Source organism: Setaria viridis, chromosome 9, assembly GCF_005286985.2.
Source record: "Setaria viridis chromosome 9, Setaria_viridis_v4.0, whole genome shotgun sequence".
NCBI classification, from domain to species: Eukaryota; Viridiplantae; Streptophyta; class Magnoliopsida; order Poales; family Poaceae; genus Setaria; species Setaria viridis.
Genome location: NC_048271.2, coordinates 18,783,020 through 18,803,086, shown reverse-complemented (window position 1 = coordinate 18,803,086; position 20,067 = coordinate 18,783,020). Strand labels below are relative to the sequence as shown.

The following is a 20,067-nucleotide window of genomic DNA, read 5'->3' as shown; positions in this document are numbered from 1 at the left end:
TTTGAATTGCTTCAAAGGCGTTGTCCAAGTTCATGATTGGTAGGTCCGCTGCAAGGCGGCGGCCGCGCTTTGCTCTTGCGGCGTTCCTTGCTTGTCGTCATGTTCTTTGAGCTTTGGTCTCTTCTTTGACAATGTTGGCAGTGAGTTCATCCTACGAGACGTCATCTGAGTGATGTTCATGTCGTGGGTTTCTATCTCGTTGCTCTTCCTTTTCGTCCTCTTGTCCAGTAATGAGAGCGAAGAGTTCTTGTTCTGTAGAGTAGCTTCCTGAGCTTGAGGTGATAACCTCCATGGTGCTGTTTTCTTCGTAGATGGGCAACAGAGGAGCTCCTTCCTAGATGGAAGAGTGTCGAGGTAGGCGATGAGGCGTCAATCGTCGTTTTTGGCAACAACGGGTGGCTTCATATTGGGCCAGTAGACGAATCTACCTTGGGGAGTTGATGTAATTACCAGGCCCTGCTACGGACCTGATAAAGGAATCTTCTCGTTCGAGTCCGAGTAGTAGTCGAGGTCCTTGATCATATCTGTATTAGACTGTGATCTGGACAGGGCTGCCTAATAAATAGTGGCCGCGTTGTGGAGTCCGAACGGAAATCGACTTTGGTGGCAATCCAATTCGCACGATGGCTTATGTGCTAGCTCATGTGGGTTAATCCGTCTGGCGGAAGAAGTCGAGTTGTACTCGGATTTGTCCCCCAGCCTCTGACTAAGTCAGAAATTGAAAATTCGCTGAAATTCTTGACGAGATCCTTTAGAGCTTAGCACTGGATCTTCATGGTTTGATGCTTATTCTCCGGGGTTGACGCGATGTGGCAGTGGAAATTTTCAGTACCATCTGCGATGAAAATCTAGGAGCCAAAGACAAATGTCGCACTTGCTTCAAACGCGATGATTGGCTTGATGATGACTTGTGCCATCGAGTTCACCAGTGGATTCTCGGTGAGATCCCCTACCTAGCGTGCCATCTGTCGGTGTTTAGACCCGGCAACCTACCAAGGGGGTGCCCAAGGTAGTGTTTTGGTTAGTGGGGCTCGCCGAGATCAGGAACTTGAAAGTAAACGCAGACACACGATTTAGACAGGTTTGGGCTGCTGAATAGCGTAATACCCTACGTCCTGTGTTGGTTGAATTGAATTGCTTTGTAGGAGGTCCCTACCTCACCTTATATTGCCGGGGCAGGGTTACAGGTCGGTTGGTTACAAGAATACTAGTCGGATTCGACTAGAGGAGTTCTACTCTTATTACTACGAGTACTTTTTCTAATTCTCGACTAGTTCCTGTCTTTCCATGTAGGCTACGCCGTCCTGCTCCACAGTTTCCATGTCAGATACGTCCGGCATCCAACCCTCTATTTAAGACTGTCCAAACCTTTTGGTATGCCCATAGATGTATGTACAACAGTGCGTGCGCAACCATATTACAAAAAATAGTGTGAACTCGAGGGTAGTTAAGTTGTACTGAAGTGTAATTGTACCTAGCGGCACCCATCTTCGGTAATATAGGGGCACTTAAACTAAAAAGTGTCGACTTGGAGTTGATGATTTCAAGAAGATCCTCAATAGATTTAATCATCCATTTGGCTTTAAAACCGGCAAAGTAGATTAATCCATCCCAAGGGGAAGGAGAACAAACGGGCAATTAAAAACAAATAAGTCATTGTTTTTTCACCAATGCCCTCTTTTTTCAGCCCCCGCTCCCCCGCATGTGTGGTTCAACTCCTCTGAGTCTCTGTCTTGCAACCAAATAATGACGAGCGAATCCTTGGATCGGAATTATCCACTTGAACATATGAGAAACATAAAGGAAGGTATCATTCAGATTGGTAGTAGGTTTTCAGATAGCTGTTCTTATGATCTTTGTTATATTGGCTCTAAAAAGGTCCATATCTTGCCCCCTGGACTCTTCAATTTATTTAATTTTAACCCTCAACTCCAATACCGCATAATTTGGGTGCGTAACTTTCAATACCATCCAGTTTTAGTCGATGAGTCGGTAAAAGTGGTTTTAGGGCTGATGTGACAACTTTTTTAGTTTAGATGAGAGAAAAAATTATTAGCGAGGGGGAAAATACTAAGAAACCTTCAAAGAAATTAGGGAAAAATCATCGTTGTATTTTGGAAAAGAAAAAATTCTAAAAAATAACTTCAACTCTTGATACAAGTTTTGCATTCTTCGAATGAAAGATTTAATAAATCTAAAAATAAATTTAAGATTTAGTTATTCTTTTATTGACAATTTATAGAACTATTCTCATAAGCTCTAATTACTTTGTGGGATTTCTTGTGTCCAAATTTATCTTTAGGATGTTTTCGGTAGTTGTTGGTGGCATTTGAGTAATTTTTACCATATTTAAAATTCTCCGCTTATTTAAATTTAAAAACACTACCACATCAGCTATAAACTATTTTTGACTAGGATGAGAGGCAAAAAAAACTAGACATATTTGAAAATTGGGGTACCAAACTTATAGGGTATTGGAGTTAGGGTCAAAATTAGACAAACCCAAAAGTTGATGGGCCAAATAAAGACTAACTCTTATTTTATTTGCGTGTTTCATATTATTTTTGTTTAAGCTTTGGTGGTAGTGTTTTTCTCCCTTACTATTATGCGGTTGGACCGTTGGGGGCTCCTATATCTTTTTCAGTTCTGCGAAGTGTAAAACATCCAATGATCTTTTTTGCACCGGTGGTGTTTAGAAGTATAACATGCTGTAAGGAAAACACCCAACATTCCCAACACTTCCAATCCTGCAAAATTCTGCAATGACCCTTTAGCGGCCGACCCTCTTGCGATAGTCCTCTCACATCAACCACATCAAAGATTTGATTAGGAAAACATCTATGTGGAGGTCATTGTCGAAGGTCTCAAAGTGAATCTTCATGATGCCGTCCTCTTGTGCGAAGAGTCAAAGACATTACAACCTGCTGAAGAGTTCAAGCAACATTGGCTCGACGATACAAGGTAATGCACCCAACTCAAGTACCAACAAGGTCTGCGGCACAAGCCACTCAAGCTCGAGCCTAAGCCCAAGACCAAGCTCATGCTCAAGCAAGAGGCAAGTCAATTTCCCAACCACTTGAAGCTCAAACTGTTAGCACTCAAGAAGTATTATTAAGAGACAAAACCCTTTGCCAGGAACTAGTAAGAAAGAGAATGCTCCTTGAGTAACTTCAAGCTTGGGTCACAGAACCAACCATCAGGCAAAGAACATCTCAAGCTCAAGAACCGTTAAACCAACCTCAATATATAGCAGGCAAGTGAACTTCAAGCTTTGCAACAAGAAACACATCACGAAGAAGATGAATAGGAATACGAAGATCAGTAACACAATGCTTAGCTTCTTCGACAACCATTCCTAAGAGAATCGAGGGCAATGTAGCTTGGTCGAAATCGCTATATAATAGATCCCATATCACCACTATCGATAGAGCTAGAGAACATGCTTTGGCCTCTGAAGCTTAAGCTTCCACTCTTACCATGGTACGAAAGGCGACACATATATATCCAAAGGAATATGTAATGAGATATGAAGCCACATTTGCTTCGGTAGGAGAAGATTCTATGGTAATGGGCAAGGCTTTCATCATGGTCATCACAGTAATCACCCAACTTAGGGTGTGTTTGGTTGGTTGTATCATTTGATTCATATATGAAATGATTCAAAATAATAATCATCCTTTGTTTGGTTGGATGAATTGGACCAACTCATCCAGGATGAGACCATCCCACTTAATACATTATTCTACTAATTAGAGTGAACCATATGGTACAAGTAAATTGGTTGAACCATCCCATCCAGGATCATCCATGCATGCATCATGTGGTGCATGCAACTAAACACATGTTTAGTGTAGCCAACAGTCGAAGGGGCAAATATATGCATGGGTTAGCTGTGCGACAAGTTGTACACAAATTCCCAAGGTTTCCAACCCGAAGAGCTATCATCAAGGTTTCCAACATGAAGAGCTATCATCAGGAGTTATGTTTTGTTGCAAACATGTGGAAAAAAATCACTCCAGGATTATCTTCAAAGATTTATCAAGATAAGAGCTTGAACCCGTCATATGAGTGTCTCATATGAGCGAAGACATAGTGAATATTGATAATAGAGATATAATAAAAGTTTTTATTCGATCTCTGCATAAGTTGCTAAAAATATAAGTTATAAAAATAATGTAAGTTCTTAAACAATGACGCATAAAAAAATATACATGACTATATAATATTATAAAAAATAAGGTTATATATGTTTATCCTAAACATTATATATATTTTAAACAGAGGGAGTAATACTAACCTTATGATGTTTTTTGGACCAACCTTGACCCATTCTAAGACCTAACCAATGTTAATTTTGTTGATGGTACATGGGTGCAATCTCCATTCTTTAATCCATGTTTGACGGCAAGTGAAAACAAAGTTATGTCAAGGGCAAATTTTACCATTGCTTAGAAAATTTCAGCTTCCTAGTAGAAGACCAAGCCAATTGTTGGGCACAACCTAGAGTGGCAAATATGTAGCGAGATTTTGGCCTTGCAGCCCCTCAAGTTGTTTCTAAGGTGGCGACTCTCTATTGGTTGGCTTGACGTATTTTTCTTCATAATAGCAAGCTCCAAAGGTGCAATAATTTTTAAACGGCCAATATGTTTGATGATCCATTTAAACAATTAGATTCGTTGCATTTAAATCTGCGATCCAAGATCTCACTCGGCTATATCTAAAGAGGATTTTTAGAAAAGTACCAAGAGAGATCATGTACCAAAAACTCTAGGACCAATACCCAATTTAATTTGATTTTTTAATTATCTTCCTCGTATCAATGAGTAGCAACTAAACTTAAAACATTAATGACACTTGGCCCCTTCATTTTGTACTTCCGATTTCGGTAAATTTTGACATGGCCACATGCCACTCGTTTTGCTCCAGCTTTTGGCATTGGTCCAATTTCTAAAAGCAGTTCACAAAAGGAGATCATTTGGTAGTCAACAATAGTGCCTCAAACAAGTTTGGCTTTGGAATATTTTCCTTTCTTAAATATGTGATTTCTTAATTACTCTCTTTGTCCCAAATTACATATCATTTTTATTTATCTTGGATAGAAAAACTATAAATTTAAAAAAATCAAAATGACCAACGGTTTAAAATGGGGGGAGTATGTCCCTATCATATTAATATGTAATCAATGTACAAGTAAAAATGATCCAAATTCCACTGAATTTTTCTTAAAGTTGCGTACGGCGGTATGGTATGGGACCGCCCCATATATTACGTAGGTACGGTGAACTAAACACCAAACACGCTTCACCAAACACGCTACAACCAGGGCCAATCCAGAAGGCCGAGACCCATTTTTTTTCTAGGGTTTAGTTCTCCTGTCTGGCTGCCTCCCTATCTTCCTCGCGCGCCGTCTAGGGTTTCGCCGCCGCAACCGGATCCACTCTAGCGCCGCATCCCGCACCGCCGCCATGGAGTTCGACGAGTACGAGTACCTGGAGAAGGCGGTGGAGCCCGCCGCTCCGCCGGCCAACGGCTCCGGCTCCGGCGAGAAGGACCGCGGCTCGCGCCGCCGCGAGGGCGGCGAGGACCGCGCGTCGAAGCGCTCCCGCTCCGGGGAGGACCGCGACAGCGACCGCGACCGGCACCGCAGCGGCCGCGAGCACCGCGACCGGGACCGGGACCGGGATGACGGCAAGGATAAGGAGAAGAGCCGCGACAGCCGCGGGAAGGACAGGGACAGGGAGGGGAGGGACCGGGAGAAGGAGAGGGGTGACAGGCACCGGCCCAGAGATAAGGAGGTGGAACGGGAGCGGAGGAGTCGGAGCCGTTCGGAGCGGCGCCGCGCCGAGGAGGAGGAGATGGTGAGGGAGCTGGAGCGGGAGCGCGAGCGCAGCGAGCGTGGCCACTACCGTGACCGTGATGTCAGGTTCGATTTCATGGTCTCTCCTTCTGCAATATTGTTATTGGGACAGATCCGATGCAAATCAAGTCAATAGCCCTTTCGATTGTCAATTTTGTAAGTCTGTTGAGATTCGTAGAGGCCAATTTTCTCGTAACAAGTCCTTTGGATTTTCAATTACCAATTGCCACCGTGGGGCTTGTCCTCGTGCATACTTTAAGAGGCTATATAGCTTGGGGTTGTATTTGTTTGGTGGATTCTCTATTTCTGTAGGAATTTTGTAGCTATGTCTATATGTTGTGATATGCAACTTATGACTGTTGGTCTGCTTACAGATGACTGTAGTTTACTGTTAGTATCATCTACTATTGAATATTAATATGGGAACTCGCAGATCTCTTCAGATGGTATCTACAATTGGGCCTGACTCAAGATATCAGGTCACCATTCCTTGTTTTTTTAAAAAATATCCTTGTCACTTGCAAATTAACAAAAGGGGTTGGGTTGGCATGGTTGGGGTGCTTGAAGGCATTTCATGGTTTGTTCTTATCAGGGTTGCAAATTAATAAAACATTATGCCATCTGCAGTCACAGTTCTATTTCTTACTGTTTTATGCATTGCTTATTCTGCTGTGCTAAATTTCTTTTCTTTTCTTGTTGATGTGCAGACGGAGGAAAGATGATGGTGCTGAGCCAGAAGTTGATCCAGAAAGGGACCAGAGGACTGTATTTGCCTTCCAGGTTGATTTTTAATAAGATGTACTTCACTAGTTTGTACATTATAGGTTAACTCATTAAGCTAATGCCTGTAAGCGTTACCGCAGCTATCACTGAAGGCAGACGAAAGAGATGTTTATGAGTTCTTCTCAAGGGCTGGAAAGGTGAGAGCATACTGGCCTTGTACTACTTTCTGATTATATAAATGTTCTTTGGCAGCTGTATGCTGTGCCTCTTTCATGCATTTTAAGTCTTAAACAGATGATGTGGCACATATTGCTGTATTTTAGTGAAATGGAACTCATTGTTAAATACCCATGGATGAGACTTCATTGCTGTATTTATGAATGTTGCATGCTTACAATGTCACATGTGTCTGAACTCTGCAAAAGAGGATAACGTTTCACTTATTGTATGCTTGGGATTTTGATAGATTCTAAATTTTTGGTTGTGTTAACTTTTTGCAGGTTCGTGATGTTCGCCTTATTATGGACCGAAACTCACGCCGTTCTAAAGGAGTTGGGTGAGTACTATATTCCTTTTATAATCCAGATTCTATTAGCTTAGATGCACGGAGCCCTTGTGTGTGTGTCAAGTGTTTGAGGTTAGTATATTTGGTGGGGCATTGTCAGGGGTTTAACTTTGGTCCTGGATTAGGGTGGATTAGGGATTTTGGTTGTGTCCTGGATGACTCTGAGCACATACTCGTTCATGAAATCCTTCAACCTTGAAAAATATATACAGTGGAAAAAAGGATGGATTATATCACAGGCCATTTTTTAGTTGGTAGTTTCATCATATGCATAGACATCTTTTTAAACGATTGTCCTGCCCTTTGATCTTTAAGTATATCTACAAAGGCATCAGTGCTAACATGGAGTTACTAGAAACATTGTTTTTGAGCAACTTTTGCATATTGGGGATTTGCATCTATCAAAATAGATATATGATTTTCTCCTATCGAATTGTTAAGTTTGTTTTTTAATCTATTTGCATCCATATGATTGCGTGAGCATCTTTTGTAGTACATATTTGGCATTTTCCTGGGGATCATTTTTCATCAGTTTGTGATACTCAACAGGATTGCACACTGAAATTTTATAATTTGGTCTTCCTGCTGGGATTATCGGCAATTTACAAGTAAGATGGAATATTAGATCATTCTGATGTCAGTCAGCAGTCGAGGACAGTTTGATTCCAGTGTATTTGACAAACACTTGGTGCAGGTTTCTAGGCAATAAAGGGGGCAACCAAGAACCAAGTTCGAAAACCTCCTACACAAATTTTGATCAAAATGCCTGAAGTTTTCTGTGAAAATATGAAATATCATAACATATGATGCCCAACTTATTGACCTTCTTTCCTTTTTTGACAGGAAATGTCTTTCCCTTGATGCTTTGATGTTTGTACTAAGCATATATCTAAATTTGCAGGTACATTGAGTTTTATGACGTGATGTCTGTTCCCATGGCAATTGCTCTGTCTGGTCAACCGCTTCTTGGGCAAGCAGTGATGGTTAAGCCATCTGAGGCTGAAAAGAACCTAGTTCAGTCCAATGCGACATCTGGTGGTGCGGCTTCAGGTGGAGCAAGAAAGTTGTATGTTGGCAATCTTCACTCTAATATAACTGAAGACCAATTGAGACAGGTTAATCATCCTATCTTATCTCATTTTACTTATTATTCCTTTAAGCTATGCATGCACCATTCCTTTCTCAAGCAACAAGAAGTAGCTTTTTTTGCATCTTGTCATCCGTTCGCTTAGATGTATTAGGGTTTGTTGGTGCTTCACTCATTAAATATATTTTGGTCTACTGGTAGTTCCTGCGAGTTTGAGGGTGTCACTTATGCTGTCTGAAGTATAAGCAATAATGCTGCTTGTGTTAGTTTTGTTGGTTGCTGGGTTCCCCAAATCTATATTTAAAATTATGTTTTAGTTGAGGATTCTTTCTATTCTCTTTTAAGAGGAATGGCTTATATTTAGTTCCTCACTACCTCTTATGTGTCATGATTAATTTCTCTCTTAGGTATTCGAACCATTTGGACAAGTGGAGCTTGTTCAGCTGCCTGTAGATCCAATGACTGGACTTTGCAAAGGTTATGGTTTCATTCAGGTAAGTTCTTCACTTGAAGTTCTGTCATTGACACTCTCCTGTACTCAATTGCTCAACACATTGTTGCCCCATGCAGTTTGCACGGCTTGAAGATGCAAAAGCTGCGCAGAGCTTGAATGGGCAGCTTGATATCGCTGGCAGAGTTATTAAGGTAACATTTCATAGCCTTCATATGATTTCCTGAATAGATTAATACGTGGTAGACAATTGTTCATCCATCTAATACCTTTCTGTGATTGTTTTAATCAGGTTTCAGCTGTTACTGATCATGTGGGAGTACAAGTTGGTGGAGCAGCTACTGGAGATTTAGATGATGATGAAGGTGGAGGCTTGGTGGGTAAACTTTGTTTGGTATTTGGTTCAACATGTCCTTATATAATTGGGGATTTTTTTATGCTTTCTTTTATACGAATAAAACCTTAATATTTGGGCGAAGCAGAGGATTGAGGATTCTAACCTCACAAATATTAAATATATTAAAAACATAGCTTCAGATTTTTTTGGGGTTTATTCTTCAGATACTTGTAACAACTTTGGGAAATTCTTTTCGAGGCGTCATGCAACAACTGATATTTCTAAGTTCTTGTTAGCCATTGGGATAGGTCGAAATACGTGCCATGTAAGTTGTATACTGTATGACAGCTAGACTTGTCTGCGATAGAGTCATGTTTGCAGATCTCGCTGACATGAGAAGTTCAGATTATTGGATCTTCAATATTCTACAATCTGCAAGCTACATATATTTCCAGAGAGGAAAACAGCTGGGCTTGAATCCATATCATAGCTGGATTCATTTATATTATGCTTTTTGTATCTTGTCATAACTTGCGGATTTAGCAATATCCTGGCAATGACTATGCGCTAAGCATATGTGACTTGAGTACTTACATTCATCTTATATTTATTTTTCATCATTCAGACCATTTTGTTGGCTTCTAAGTTTTCTGCTCTTGCCATGCTAGAGGGGAAAAGGGGTGGGGTGGTTAACATGTCAACCTACATATACCAGTTTTTGCTAAAGGATTATGCCCATGTATTTGAGACGTGTATTACATGTGCAGGCATTAAATGCAAGCTCCAGAGCTGCTCTTATGCTCAAATTGGACAGGAGTGGCACTGCAACAAGGTATTGATTCCTTTCATGCTTCAGTTGCTAACTTTAACTAGGATAGTGCCATAAACAAATTACAATTTTCTTTTGTCAGTTGTGAAAGCTATACTGAAATCAAGCTAACGAAGCTGAACTGCAACATCTAGACGCGTCCAACTTAGTCCGTAAAAAATTTCTGTAAGGTTGGGGATGGGGTTACATTGCTTTGGATTATCTTAGATAATTATGATGATGGTTCTCTTCTCTATGGATGCTGATAAAAGCATGTTGTGTGGTTACATTGCTTTGGATTATCTTAGATGTTATGATGATAGTTCTTTTCTCTATGGATGCTGATAAAAGCATGTTGGGTAGCATCATTTTGTACCAAAACCTATTTTAGTGACATCTACATATTAGCATCAGGACTTATTTTTCTCAGTATGTTCACTGTTAAGTTCGATCTTCATGGATCTCAGCTTGTTTTCGCAATGTTTTAGTTGTACTTTTCCATAACAATATGCTAGATGTGTTTTCCTTGACTTTCCTTCTTTTTTTTTTTTTTGGTGAACTGCAGCTTAACTGGTGGTATTGGCACTGCTGGGGTGGCTATACCAGGACCAGCTTCATCAGTTCTTGGGGCCCCAGCAGCTACTTCTCTTCTACCACCAACTATTCCTGCTGTTGGATCAGTTCCTGGGGCACCTATGCTTCCTGTCACCAGTCAATCTACGATCATGTCAGCACCTACAGAATTCTTATTGCTTAAGAACATGTTTGACCCCACAGTGGAGGTATTCCTCTTTTGCATATGCTTTTATTTTGTCTTGGGTGTTTGTGATATTTTTTTTTGGCTCATTCTAAATGTATTGTCACTAGTGGTCATGGTGCTGTTACCATTTTTATGTCCAATTTTATGCACTTGCCGCCTCCTTTCCATCCTGACTGATGGCGTTTTCATTTTTGCAGACAGATCCTGATTTTGATTTGGATATCAGAGATGATGTCCAAGATGAATGTTCCAAGTTTGGTGCAGTGAAGCACATTTTTGTTGACAAGTAAGTTGGCTTTCTCATTCTGTAATACTAGAAATCATCTTTGGTGTCCTTCGTTGGTATATTAATGCAATTGCAGTCAGCTTGGACAACTTAATTATATTTATGGTTCCTAATCAGAGCAATGGCCTTTTTTCTCTTGGTCTACCAACATTTACTAGTCCTTTTGATTTGCGTTTATTTTTTATCTTATTATTTCTGAAACTACTGGTTATAGGTTCATTTTGTGTAGCAGTGTTTTCTCAACTTCCCATTGTCTAACCTGTCGCATCTATTTCTGTTGGAACAGAAATACTGCAGGTTTTGTGTATCTGCACTTTGATAGTGTGACTGCAGCAGCGAAGGCCCAACAAGCACTTCATGGAAGATGGTTTGCCGGCAAAATGATTACAGCAACATTTATGGTAATGTGACCATATATTTTTCTCGATACCACCTTGTCTTGCTAATGGATTAACTTGTTCCTATTTTCTAATCCTCGTTTCAAAACATTTCCCTTTTTGCTTTGTGCAGACCGCGCAGGAGTACAGTGCGAAGTTCCCAAACTTGTGAACAGCTTATGCGGGGAAGAGCTGGCAAATATTTGGTCGGAGCAAGTGCTGTATTGTTGGAAGTTAGACGAACACCGTGGTAACTGTACGGCAGGATAGTTGCAACTTGGCGTCAGTTCCAATGTTTGATGTACTGTAGGGCGTCACATGGTGACCAGCCCTCTTTCCTTTTTTTCTTCTTGGGCCTCTGAACGAGAATCCTAGTATACAGCATGCGTGATCGACAGGGTGATTTATGTCGAAATGAACTGAACTGGAAAGTCTGTCTGAACGGCGTGGGCATCCTTCGGCATCGTGGCATCGTTGTGAAAGCGTGCTGTTTGTGTTATCTTACTGATTGGTCCTGACGCCTCCCAAACGTCGACCGCCACGGGTCTCCTCTCCGTAGACGTTCGAAGAACGTGCCGATCGAATGATCGGTCGGTCATCAGCGGAAACTGGCACAGCATGTGGAGGGCTTACGCGGGCGGCATGTTCACTTCGGTTGAACATGTGACTACTGTAGGAAATGTTGAAAATGCTCATGCAAACTGTTGAATCAGGTTATTAAGCTCGTTTGTGTTGAACATATCATTAACTGTTTCGTTTTTTAGCCTTCTCCTAAGCTGCGAGCTGCCGAAACCAGGCCGCAAGTGCACCATATGCTCTGCCGCAGGTGATCTCCAAGCCCTCCACACTTGCTTTATCAAAAAATAAAAGCCCTCCACACTTGAGCCATGTAATCGTTCGTTAGTTGATAGTATGTTTCTCTATCCTCTTCTTGTGCGGGGTTCAACGAATTAAACCCAGAATTCACCATCAGAGAATGAATGAGCTTCCCTTGTTCGGGATGGCCGGAGATAGACAGGAGTAAGCGTGGAAGGAAGCATAATTGTTCTCTCTGTACAGAGTGAGTCTTGTGTACGTAGCATAGCCATCCTTATCACAGATACCACTACTACACCATCAGGAAATCAGCTGCATATGCTAGCGTTACCAACACAGTGTTAAGAGAGCCAATCTAGGAGGAACTAGAGCCGCTTTTCATTAGGAAGAAAATAGGCACCAAAATTCAAGTTGGAGAGGACTTGAATTTGGGGCGCACAACCACACCTCCCATTCCAACCAGTTAAGTTAAGCTCACTTTCTTAACACACGATGTTTTTGATGTCTCGTGGATTAAATAACTAAATTACTCGATCAATCATGATTTTTCCGCATCATGTCCACATTATTTGGGCACTAGCTAGTATTCCCTTACTTAATTAGGCATTAGGAGGAGCAATGCGACCGCGTTCCGTGTCTTCCTCATCTACGCATTTGCTGGAGCAATGCGTGTAACCGGGCGCAAAACCAGGTTGGTTCTCTTGTTTGCGATTATTCCCACGGCCTCCCTTACATCGACGTCCTTAGGCTCAACTCCATCACAGAGCTTCCAGTCGAAGTGGTACAGAAGGCTCAATAGTGCGAGGCTGATGTTGGCAAGGCCTAGGGTCGCACCAGGGCACATACGACGACCGGATCCAAACGGGAGGTACTCGTAGTTCGTCCCCTTGTAGTCCATGTTGTTACTCTCGAATCGCTCCGGTTGAACTCCTCGGGATCGTCCCAGTACTTGGGGGTCTCTACAGATCGCCCAAACGTTGATGAGCACTGTTGTGCCCTCAGGGATGTCGTACCCCATGACCCGGCTTGTCTTGCGGCATCGGCGTGGGATCAGGAACGGTAGGTGGCTGTGCATCCTCAGGGTCTCCTTGATCACGAGCTTGAGGTAGAATGTCATCCTCGATGATTGTGGTCTTCCCTTTGAAGGCTTCTCGCACCTCGGCCTGCACCTTGGCCATTGCCGTCCTGCACTTCCCGTGCGGCTGAAGCCTTGGCCATTTGCCGATACAGTTATAATTCGGCACCGTCTCGTCGCCATAACATTGTTCATTGTATATACATCATTTGCAAGATTGAAGCCTGAGCAGGACGCCGACGAAGCTCTCGTGCACCGTCTCGGCGCCGCTGTCCATGGCTTCCTTCTTCTCCTTCATGACCCGCTCGAGGACGCGCTGCATCCTGTCGCGGCACGCGAGCGCCTTGCGCGGCGCCGTGGCGAGCATCTGCATGATCTGAGACGACGGGAACAGGTCGGCGACGGACATCCCCGACGTCTGCCATACCGCCATGTGGAAGGCGTCGAGGTACTCGCCCTGGACCCCTGGTACTTGCACCGGCTGCCGACGCACTCCCTCATGAAGGCGTCGTAGATGAACCAGAAGATCGCCGCTGACATGTCCATTTCGTCGCCGGCGGCGGCCGACGCGGCGACGCTCCGCATGAACCGCGCCACCTCCTCCTCGCGGATGCGCCGGAACGACTGGACCCGGACGGCGCTGAGGAGCTCGAGCACGCAGATCTTGCGGAGCTGGCGCCACCGCTCGCCGTAGGGCGACAGCGCCACGTCGGTGGCGTTGTAGGAGATCGCGGCGGCGGTGGCGTTGGTGAACCTGTCGGCGAACGTGGTGTCGTGCGTCTTGAGTACCTCCCGCGCGGCCTCCGGCGACGACACGACCAGCACGGGCGCCTCGCCGAGGCGGATCGTCATGAGCGGGCCGTGCTTCTGCGCGAGCCCGCGCAGCGTGCGGTAGATCAGCGGGTTGGCGATGAGGTGGTGGATGCTGCCGATCACCGGCAGCGTCCATGGCCCCGGTGGAAGGTTCAGCTTGGGTTTCGCGGAAAGCGATGACTTGAGCTTGGAGAGGAGGACCAGCAGCACGGCGACGAGCACCTGGTCTGCCATAGCTGATGACTGGATAATTGGCTAGTGTGTGTGTTCGTGTTGGTGTTGGACGTGATCCGGGAGTGGCTTCATCTATTTTGTTATGTTATAGTAGAAGTCGTGGGAGGATGCAACGTTAATTGCATAGTTTATGCGGGAATTAATACGGTGGCCCGGATCAAATATCGTGGCTTGACGGTTGAAGGAGGCGGAATGATTCACCGAAGTTAAGGAACTATGAAGTGGGTTTGTCTGTCAGCTTGTTTTCATATGCTTTGCATTCTATACCTTCTGATTGCCATCTTACCCAAGTATTTAAATCTCCAGCTATAGCTACTTCTATAGCTCACTATAGTTGTTTGAGGTAGGGTATAACTTTTCTATACTATAATATACTACTTAGCTGCTATAACTCTATTTAGCTCCACACTACTAGCTCAGAGTCCAATCACTAAACGCCTTAGCCGGAGATTTAAAATACTACATCCTACAGGCAAGATCTTTCTCCATGTGAATACAAATAAATCTTAAGCTAGCTAGTCTAGTCAGTGACGTATGTTTCTGCTCTTGATAGACGGACGACCAATTGGACATCCGCCGCCCAACACGAGCAACGTGATTTTGTAAGTCGTTCACCACTGCTCTGCTCCTAAGTTGTTTTTGGCCAATTTGAAACGGACGACCAATTTGAAATGGAGTGCGACTTACAATTTGAAACGGAGTGAGCAGGTGCTTTTGGCCATAATATGAATTCTTTGCCAGAGGTATGCCGCTAGGGGATGCTCCAGCAGCACCCCGGCCCATGCCCCAGCACCCGCTAAGCAGACTCCGCTCTACGGTCAGAGATGCTCTGTTTTCACCGAGGAAAAGGGTGAAGTCATATTCTTTCCAGACAAGAGGGACGCGACGCCACGGATAAAGTCGTGAGCTTCGCTTCTGGATATACGTATTGGGTGGTCCAGCTCTCCGGCCGGTATAGGTGGAAATCGGACAGCACGTGCCTGACGAGTGCAGCTTCTTCCCGTCGGACGGACGGGCGCTGTGGACGACGGATCTAGCCATTAGCCAACCTCAGCCTGGACTGCGAAGGGATTGCTAGCATAGCTAGACTGAAAACTGAATACTTACAGAGGATTGTTTGACCGTTGATTGTTCGTCGTCTTGATTTACACCGGTAGACCGCTAGCTAGCTAGCTGTTTCATTCCTTTCCAGGCTTCCAGCACATGGTTGGACGCGCGCATCACGCGTCACGCACATGCACACAAATAATCTCACAGGTTAACCTTTTTAGATAATGGCCTTTCAAGCTAAGTTGTAAAAGTATGTTCAAATATAGCAGGTGCAGGAGGCAGGAGCTCTCGTCTACATACATCTACATCCATAGTTTGCAAAAGCTATGTATCTACAAAAGCTAAAATGAATAATAATTTAGGACGGAGGGAGTAGTATCTTTCAACTGTATGATACTATATGATCTTCTGCACGCCGCTCGTCTAGGTCTAGCTACCGCGACCGTACTGGGAGATGTTGATGTAGTTTCACCGCCGGTAGGGATTCTGTAGCGGTAGATCATGTCCATTAATTCTGATGGATTATGTCGCATGTCCATAAGTCTGTGAGCAAATTTTGACATCTAGAAATTCTTACATGTGTGGACGGAGAGAGTACCATCGCTTTGTGTTTGTTTTGTTCAAGGAAAGGTTGGACATGATCATTCCATCCATGTTTACAAAGGATGTGTCCACCTCACTAGCATACCGATAATTGAACCAACAAGGTCTATAGATTGTTAGTTTTGTGGTTCGATCAGTTGGACCACTGATTTGAAGCATTTGAATATATTACTTACTAGTAATGTATTAGCGGTGCACTTCAAACAAAGAGGTGAAATGTGGCTGGTGGTTAGTCAGGTCATTCACCCACGTGAGATCTACTCCCTCCGTCCCAATTTAAGTATATTCCTAAAAATTTGAGTGTGCAAATTAAGTATCTTCACATTTTTTAAACACAAATTGGGCCCATGTATATTAGTGAACACCAAGGTGGAGCATTGGGACTGATGAGCACTTGCTATATTGTTGCATTTAATTTGGAACATTTTTTGAATCTCTTTTTTTTGAAAAAGCGGGCCCGGCAAAGAATGCTGGACTTGTAACATTTTTTGAATCTCACAAATGCAGTTAAATTGGGACGGAGGGACCGAGGGAGAAGGTGAACTTGGATTCAAACCCCACACTCACCTCCTTCTTCGTTCACTCTTTTACTGCTACCATTTTCTCCATTGTGCGCCAATGGGGTGCATTGATCGGTTGGGACAGAGCCGCGCGATCCAATCTGAGACGGACATGAGAGGGGAAGACGGACCCGCTGAGATGGAAGACAGGGTGGAAAGGCAATGTTGACCCGGGAAGGAAGTGATGTTGAAAATGAAGAAAAAGAAACATGGCCTTTTGGGCTGGTTTCGGTGACAGGAGTAGGTTTTGACCCAATACTAGAATGAGGTTTATGAAATTGTGTAGGATTTTTTTCAAGTTTTGGATTAGTTCGAATTCAAATTAAATTCACATTTACGCTGGTTTGAGAGAGTCTAGGGTTTAGGGGTAGACTATGGAAAGGAAGTTTCCATAAACCTTGTGTCTGCCACCAACTAAATTGAGCCTATCTGAATGCATTATTCCCTTCATTCCAAGATTCAAACATCTTAAATGTTTGAGACCAATAATTATCTTAATAATATGTATTGTTATACTATGCAAATTTAGTATCACTGGACTCATATTTGAAAATTATTTTCATATAATGTCATTGCCACGATCATGAACAATATAATATAATAGATATTAGTGGTCAAAGTCCACGTCCATGGATTGGAAGGTGGCAATTATAAAAAGTCTGTTACTGTTATCATAGAATTAGCACATTGTAACTTCTTCACTTTTGTCGTACACTCAGATAGTACATGGACATGGACTTTGACAACTAAATATGCGACTGCATACATATTTCTTATACTCCCTCTGTTCTAAATTATATGTCGTTTTGGCTTTTCTAGGTTCATATGTGTTTGTATGCATCTAAATATATTGTATGTTTAGATGCATATAAACACCTATAAATCTAGAAAAACTAAAATGACCTATATTTTGAGACGGAGGGAGTATGACTTATTTTCCATCAGAGTATCAGACTAATCATAAGCCCACGATCAGTCATGGTTCATGCCATAGCCGAACTGGCTCATATGCAGCATTTGGTGTCCACCTTATTTATGCACTAGCTAGCTGGAGCAACGCGGGTAACTGGGTGCACGATTAGGCCTGTGTTCTTCTTTCCGATCAGTCCTGAAGCCTCCCAGACATCGACATCCTTAGGCTCCATCCCGTCAGGCAACTTCCAGTCAAAGTGGTACAGAAGGCTCGCCAGTGCGAGTTCAACGTTGGCTATTCCAAGGTTTGCCCCTGGGCACATACGGCGGCCGGACCCGAATGGGAGAAATTCATAGTTTGTTCCTTTGTAGTCAATGTTATTTTTCTCAAACCGCTCCGGCTTAAACTCCTCAGCGTCATCCCAATACTTCGGGTCCCTGCAAATCGCCCACGCGTTGATGAACACCGATGTGCCCTTGGGAATGTCGTAGCCCATGACCTGGCACGTCTCACGGCATTGGCGTGGGAGCAGGAGTGGCAGCGGGCAGTGCAGCCTGAGGGCTTCTTTGATCACGAGCTTGAGGTAGCTGAGCCCCTCGAGGTCGTCCTCGGTGATCATGGTCTTCCCCTTCCAGGCCTCACGGACCTCGGCCTGCGCTTTGGCCATCGCCGCCGGGGACCGGACTAGCTCCGTCATGCACCAGTTCAGGGTGGTCGAAGAGGTATCGCTGCCGGCGCCAAACATGTCCTAGAAGACACATGTCACAAATATCGATCACCATGGGATGAATAATAATGAGACGAGGAAAGATCAAAGTGACGAATTGGCAAAATTGGTATCATCGCAGTGGAACTTACAAACATGATGGTGAGGATGGTGTCGTTTGTGAGCGGGGTTGGCGTGCTGCGGTCTTTCTGCAGCTTGAGCAGCACGCCGAGCAAGCCCTCGTGCGCGGTCTCGTCGCCGGAATCGAAGGCTTCTTTCTTCTCCTGGATGATCTGCTCCAGGATGCGCTCGATCCTCTTGCGGCACGCGAGCGCCTTGCGCGGCGCCGATCCAAGAACCTGCATGAGCCTTGACGACGGGAAGAGGTCAGCCACGGTCAGCACCGACGTCTGCCGGACCGCAGTGTCGAAGGCTTCCAGGTACTCGTCCTGGTATTTGCACCGGCCGCCGACGGACTCCCTGACGAAGGTGTCGTTGATGAGCTTGGAGATCATCTTGGTCAGGTTGACGGGGGCGGCGCCGGCGCCGGCGGACGCGGCAAGGCTCTGCACGAACCGCGCCACCTCCTCCTCGCGGATGCGCCGGAACGACTGCACGCGGGCGACGCTGAGCAGCTCCAGCACGGAGATCTTGCGGAGCTGGCGCCACCGCTCGCCGTAGGATCCGAAGACGATGTCGGTGCCATCGAAGGTGAGCACGGCTATGGTCGCGTTCAGGTGCCGGTCGGCGAACGTGATGTCGTGGGTCTTGGTGATCGCCTCCGCGGCCTCCGGCGACGACACCACCAGCGTGGGCACCTCGCCAAGCCGGAGCATCATGAGCGGCCCGTACTTGTGGGAGAGGCCGCGCATCGCGCGGTAGATGGATGGGCTGGTGACGAGGTGGTGGAGGCTGCCGATCAACGGCAGCGTCCATGGCCCCGGAGGCAGCTTAAGCTTGGGCTTGGCGACGAGCCGGGACTTGAGCTTGGAGAGGACGGCGAGCAGCACGGCCAAGGCCACGGCGAGGAGTACCTTGTTGTCTTCCATTGTGGCTAGCTACTTGATTTTTGTAGGCAGATTAACTTGTTTGCTCGTGTTGGGGTCGTGAAGCCTGCCGTGGCTAAATTTATAGTATGTAGTAGTAGCAATGACCGGGGGAGGATGCTAACATTTTTAAATTATTATATCGTTGTGGAAATGGAATGAAGACGGTCCAGGCCAAAACATCGTGGTTTGACGTTTGGACCATGTGTCAACCAAGTAGTACTAATCTATCTATCTATCTATCTATACTATATCTATCTATCTATCTATTTTCTATTTTCTATGTATATCTATACGATTCAAACTCCAAAATAATTAAAAACACCTCTCACGCTATTACAAGTGAAGATAATTGAAGCGTGCACGTTTCTTTCAGTTTCACGGTCTTCTAAACGAGAGCAAGTTTCATTCAGTTTTATGGGTTTTGGTAACCGAACCGGTAGAGTGTCGTGAGGATTAAACTCTCCTTTTCTCTCCTCTCGTAATGATCCTACCATATCAACTTTGTTGATGACGCGTTCTCACCATGAAACTTTCTAGGAACCATTAATATTGACGCTATATTCCAAATGTCTAGAGCGAAGACAACTGTAAAATACCAAAAGAAGAATTGTACTATATTTACGATGAAAGCTACCGAATAGAAAACAAATGTTTTTAAAAAAGCATAGTCTACTATTACATATACTAATGTTCCTGGATTTGGACCGCTCCTAGAGGCCGTGGTACTGTTTATGGGTCCCACAGTTTGCATTCGGTAAAAAAAAACCGGAAACAAGGCACTCCAGAACTCTCGGCCTCCGCCCGCCCGGGACCGTCACGCCGCGTCCCGTGCCGTTCACGCTGCCGCCCCGCACAGCGACACGTATCGCCGTCATCCACGAGGGGCCTCCCCGCCACAGCTCGCGCGCCTGTTCTCCGCCCCGGAGCTCGAGCTCACCCGTTCGTGGCTGTGGCTCCGGCGGTCTGGCCGCTCGGGTCGCCGGGAGTGGCCTCCGCG

The 20,067-nt window shown here is 44.6% G+C and overlaps 2 protein-coding genes and 1 pseudogene across 3 annotated transcripts; 1 reads left to right on the top strand and 2 right to left on the bottom strand.

Annotated features, from left to right (window-relative positions):
• The first annotated feature begins 5,298 nt into the window (after nt 1-5,298).
• On the top strand, nt 5,299-11,714 carry LOC117837477 (uncharacterized). Of its 2 annotated transcripts, XM_034717117.2 has the most exons (14): nt 5,799-5,923; nt 6,291-6,336; nt 6,565-6,637; nt 6,721-6,777; nt 7,081-7,136; nt 8,047-8,260; nt 8,640-8,726; nt 8,803-8,877; nt 8,976-9,059; nt 9,788-9,852; nt 10,394-10,610; nt 10,786-10,874; nt 11,161-11,275; nt 11,385-11,714. In XM_034717117.2, the coding sequence occupies exons 1-14, from the start codon at nt 5,917-5,919 to the stop codon at nt 11,421-11,423; spliced, it is 1,224 nt and encodes a 407-aa protein (XP_034573008.1). In that variant the 5' UTR covers nt 5,799-5,916; the 3' UTR covers nt 11,424-11,714. The 2 variants fall into 2 exon arrangements, with proteins under 2 accessions (XP_034573007.1, XP_034573008.1); XM_034717116.2 differs by lacking the exon at nt 6,291-6,336 and having other exon boundaries at nt 5,299-5,923.
• A 729-nt stretch (nt 11,715-12,443) lies between these two features.
• On the bottom strand, nt 12,444-15,128 carry LOC117837478 (zealexin A1 synthase-like; annotated as a pseudogene).
• A 1,922-nt stretch (nt 15,129-17,050) lies between these two features.
• Nucleotides 17,051-19,138, bottom strand: LOC117836600 (zealexin A1 synthase). Its single transcript, XM_034716067.2, has 2 exons — nt 18,174-19,138; nt 17,051-18,063 (listed from the first exon to the last, which is right to left on the bottom strand). The coding sequence occupies exons 1-2, from the start codon at nt 19,068-19,070 to the stop codon at nt 17,443-17,445; spliced, it is 1,518 nt and encodes a 505-aa protein (XP_034571958.1). The 5' UTR covers nt 19,071-19,138; the 3' UTR covers nt 17,051-17,442.
• Nucleotides 19,139-20,067: the final 929 nt, after the last annotated feature.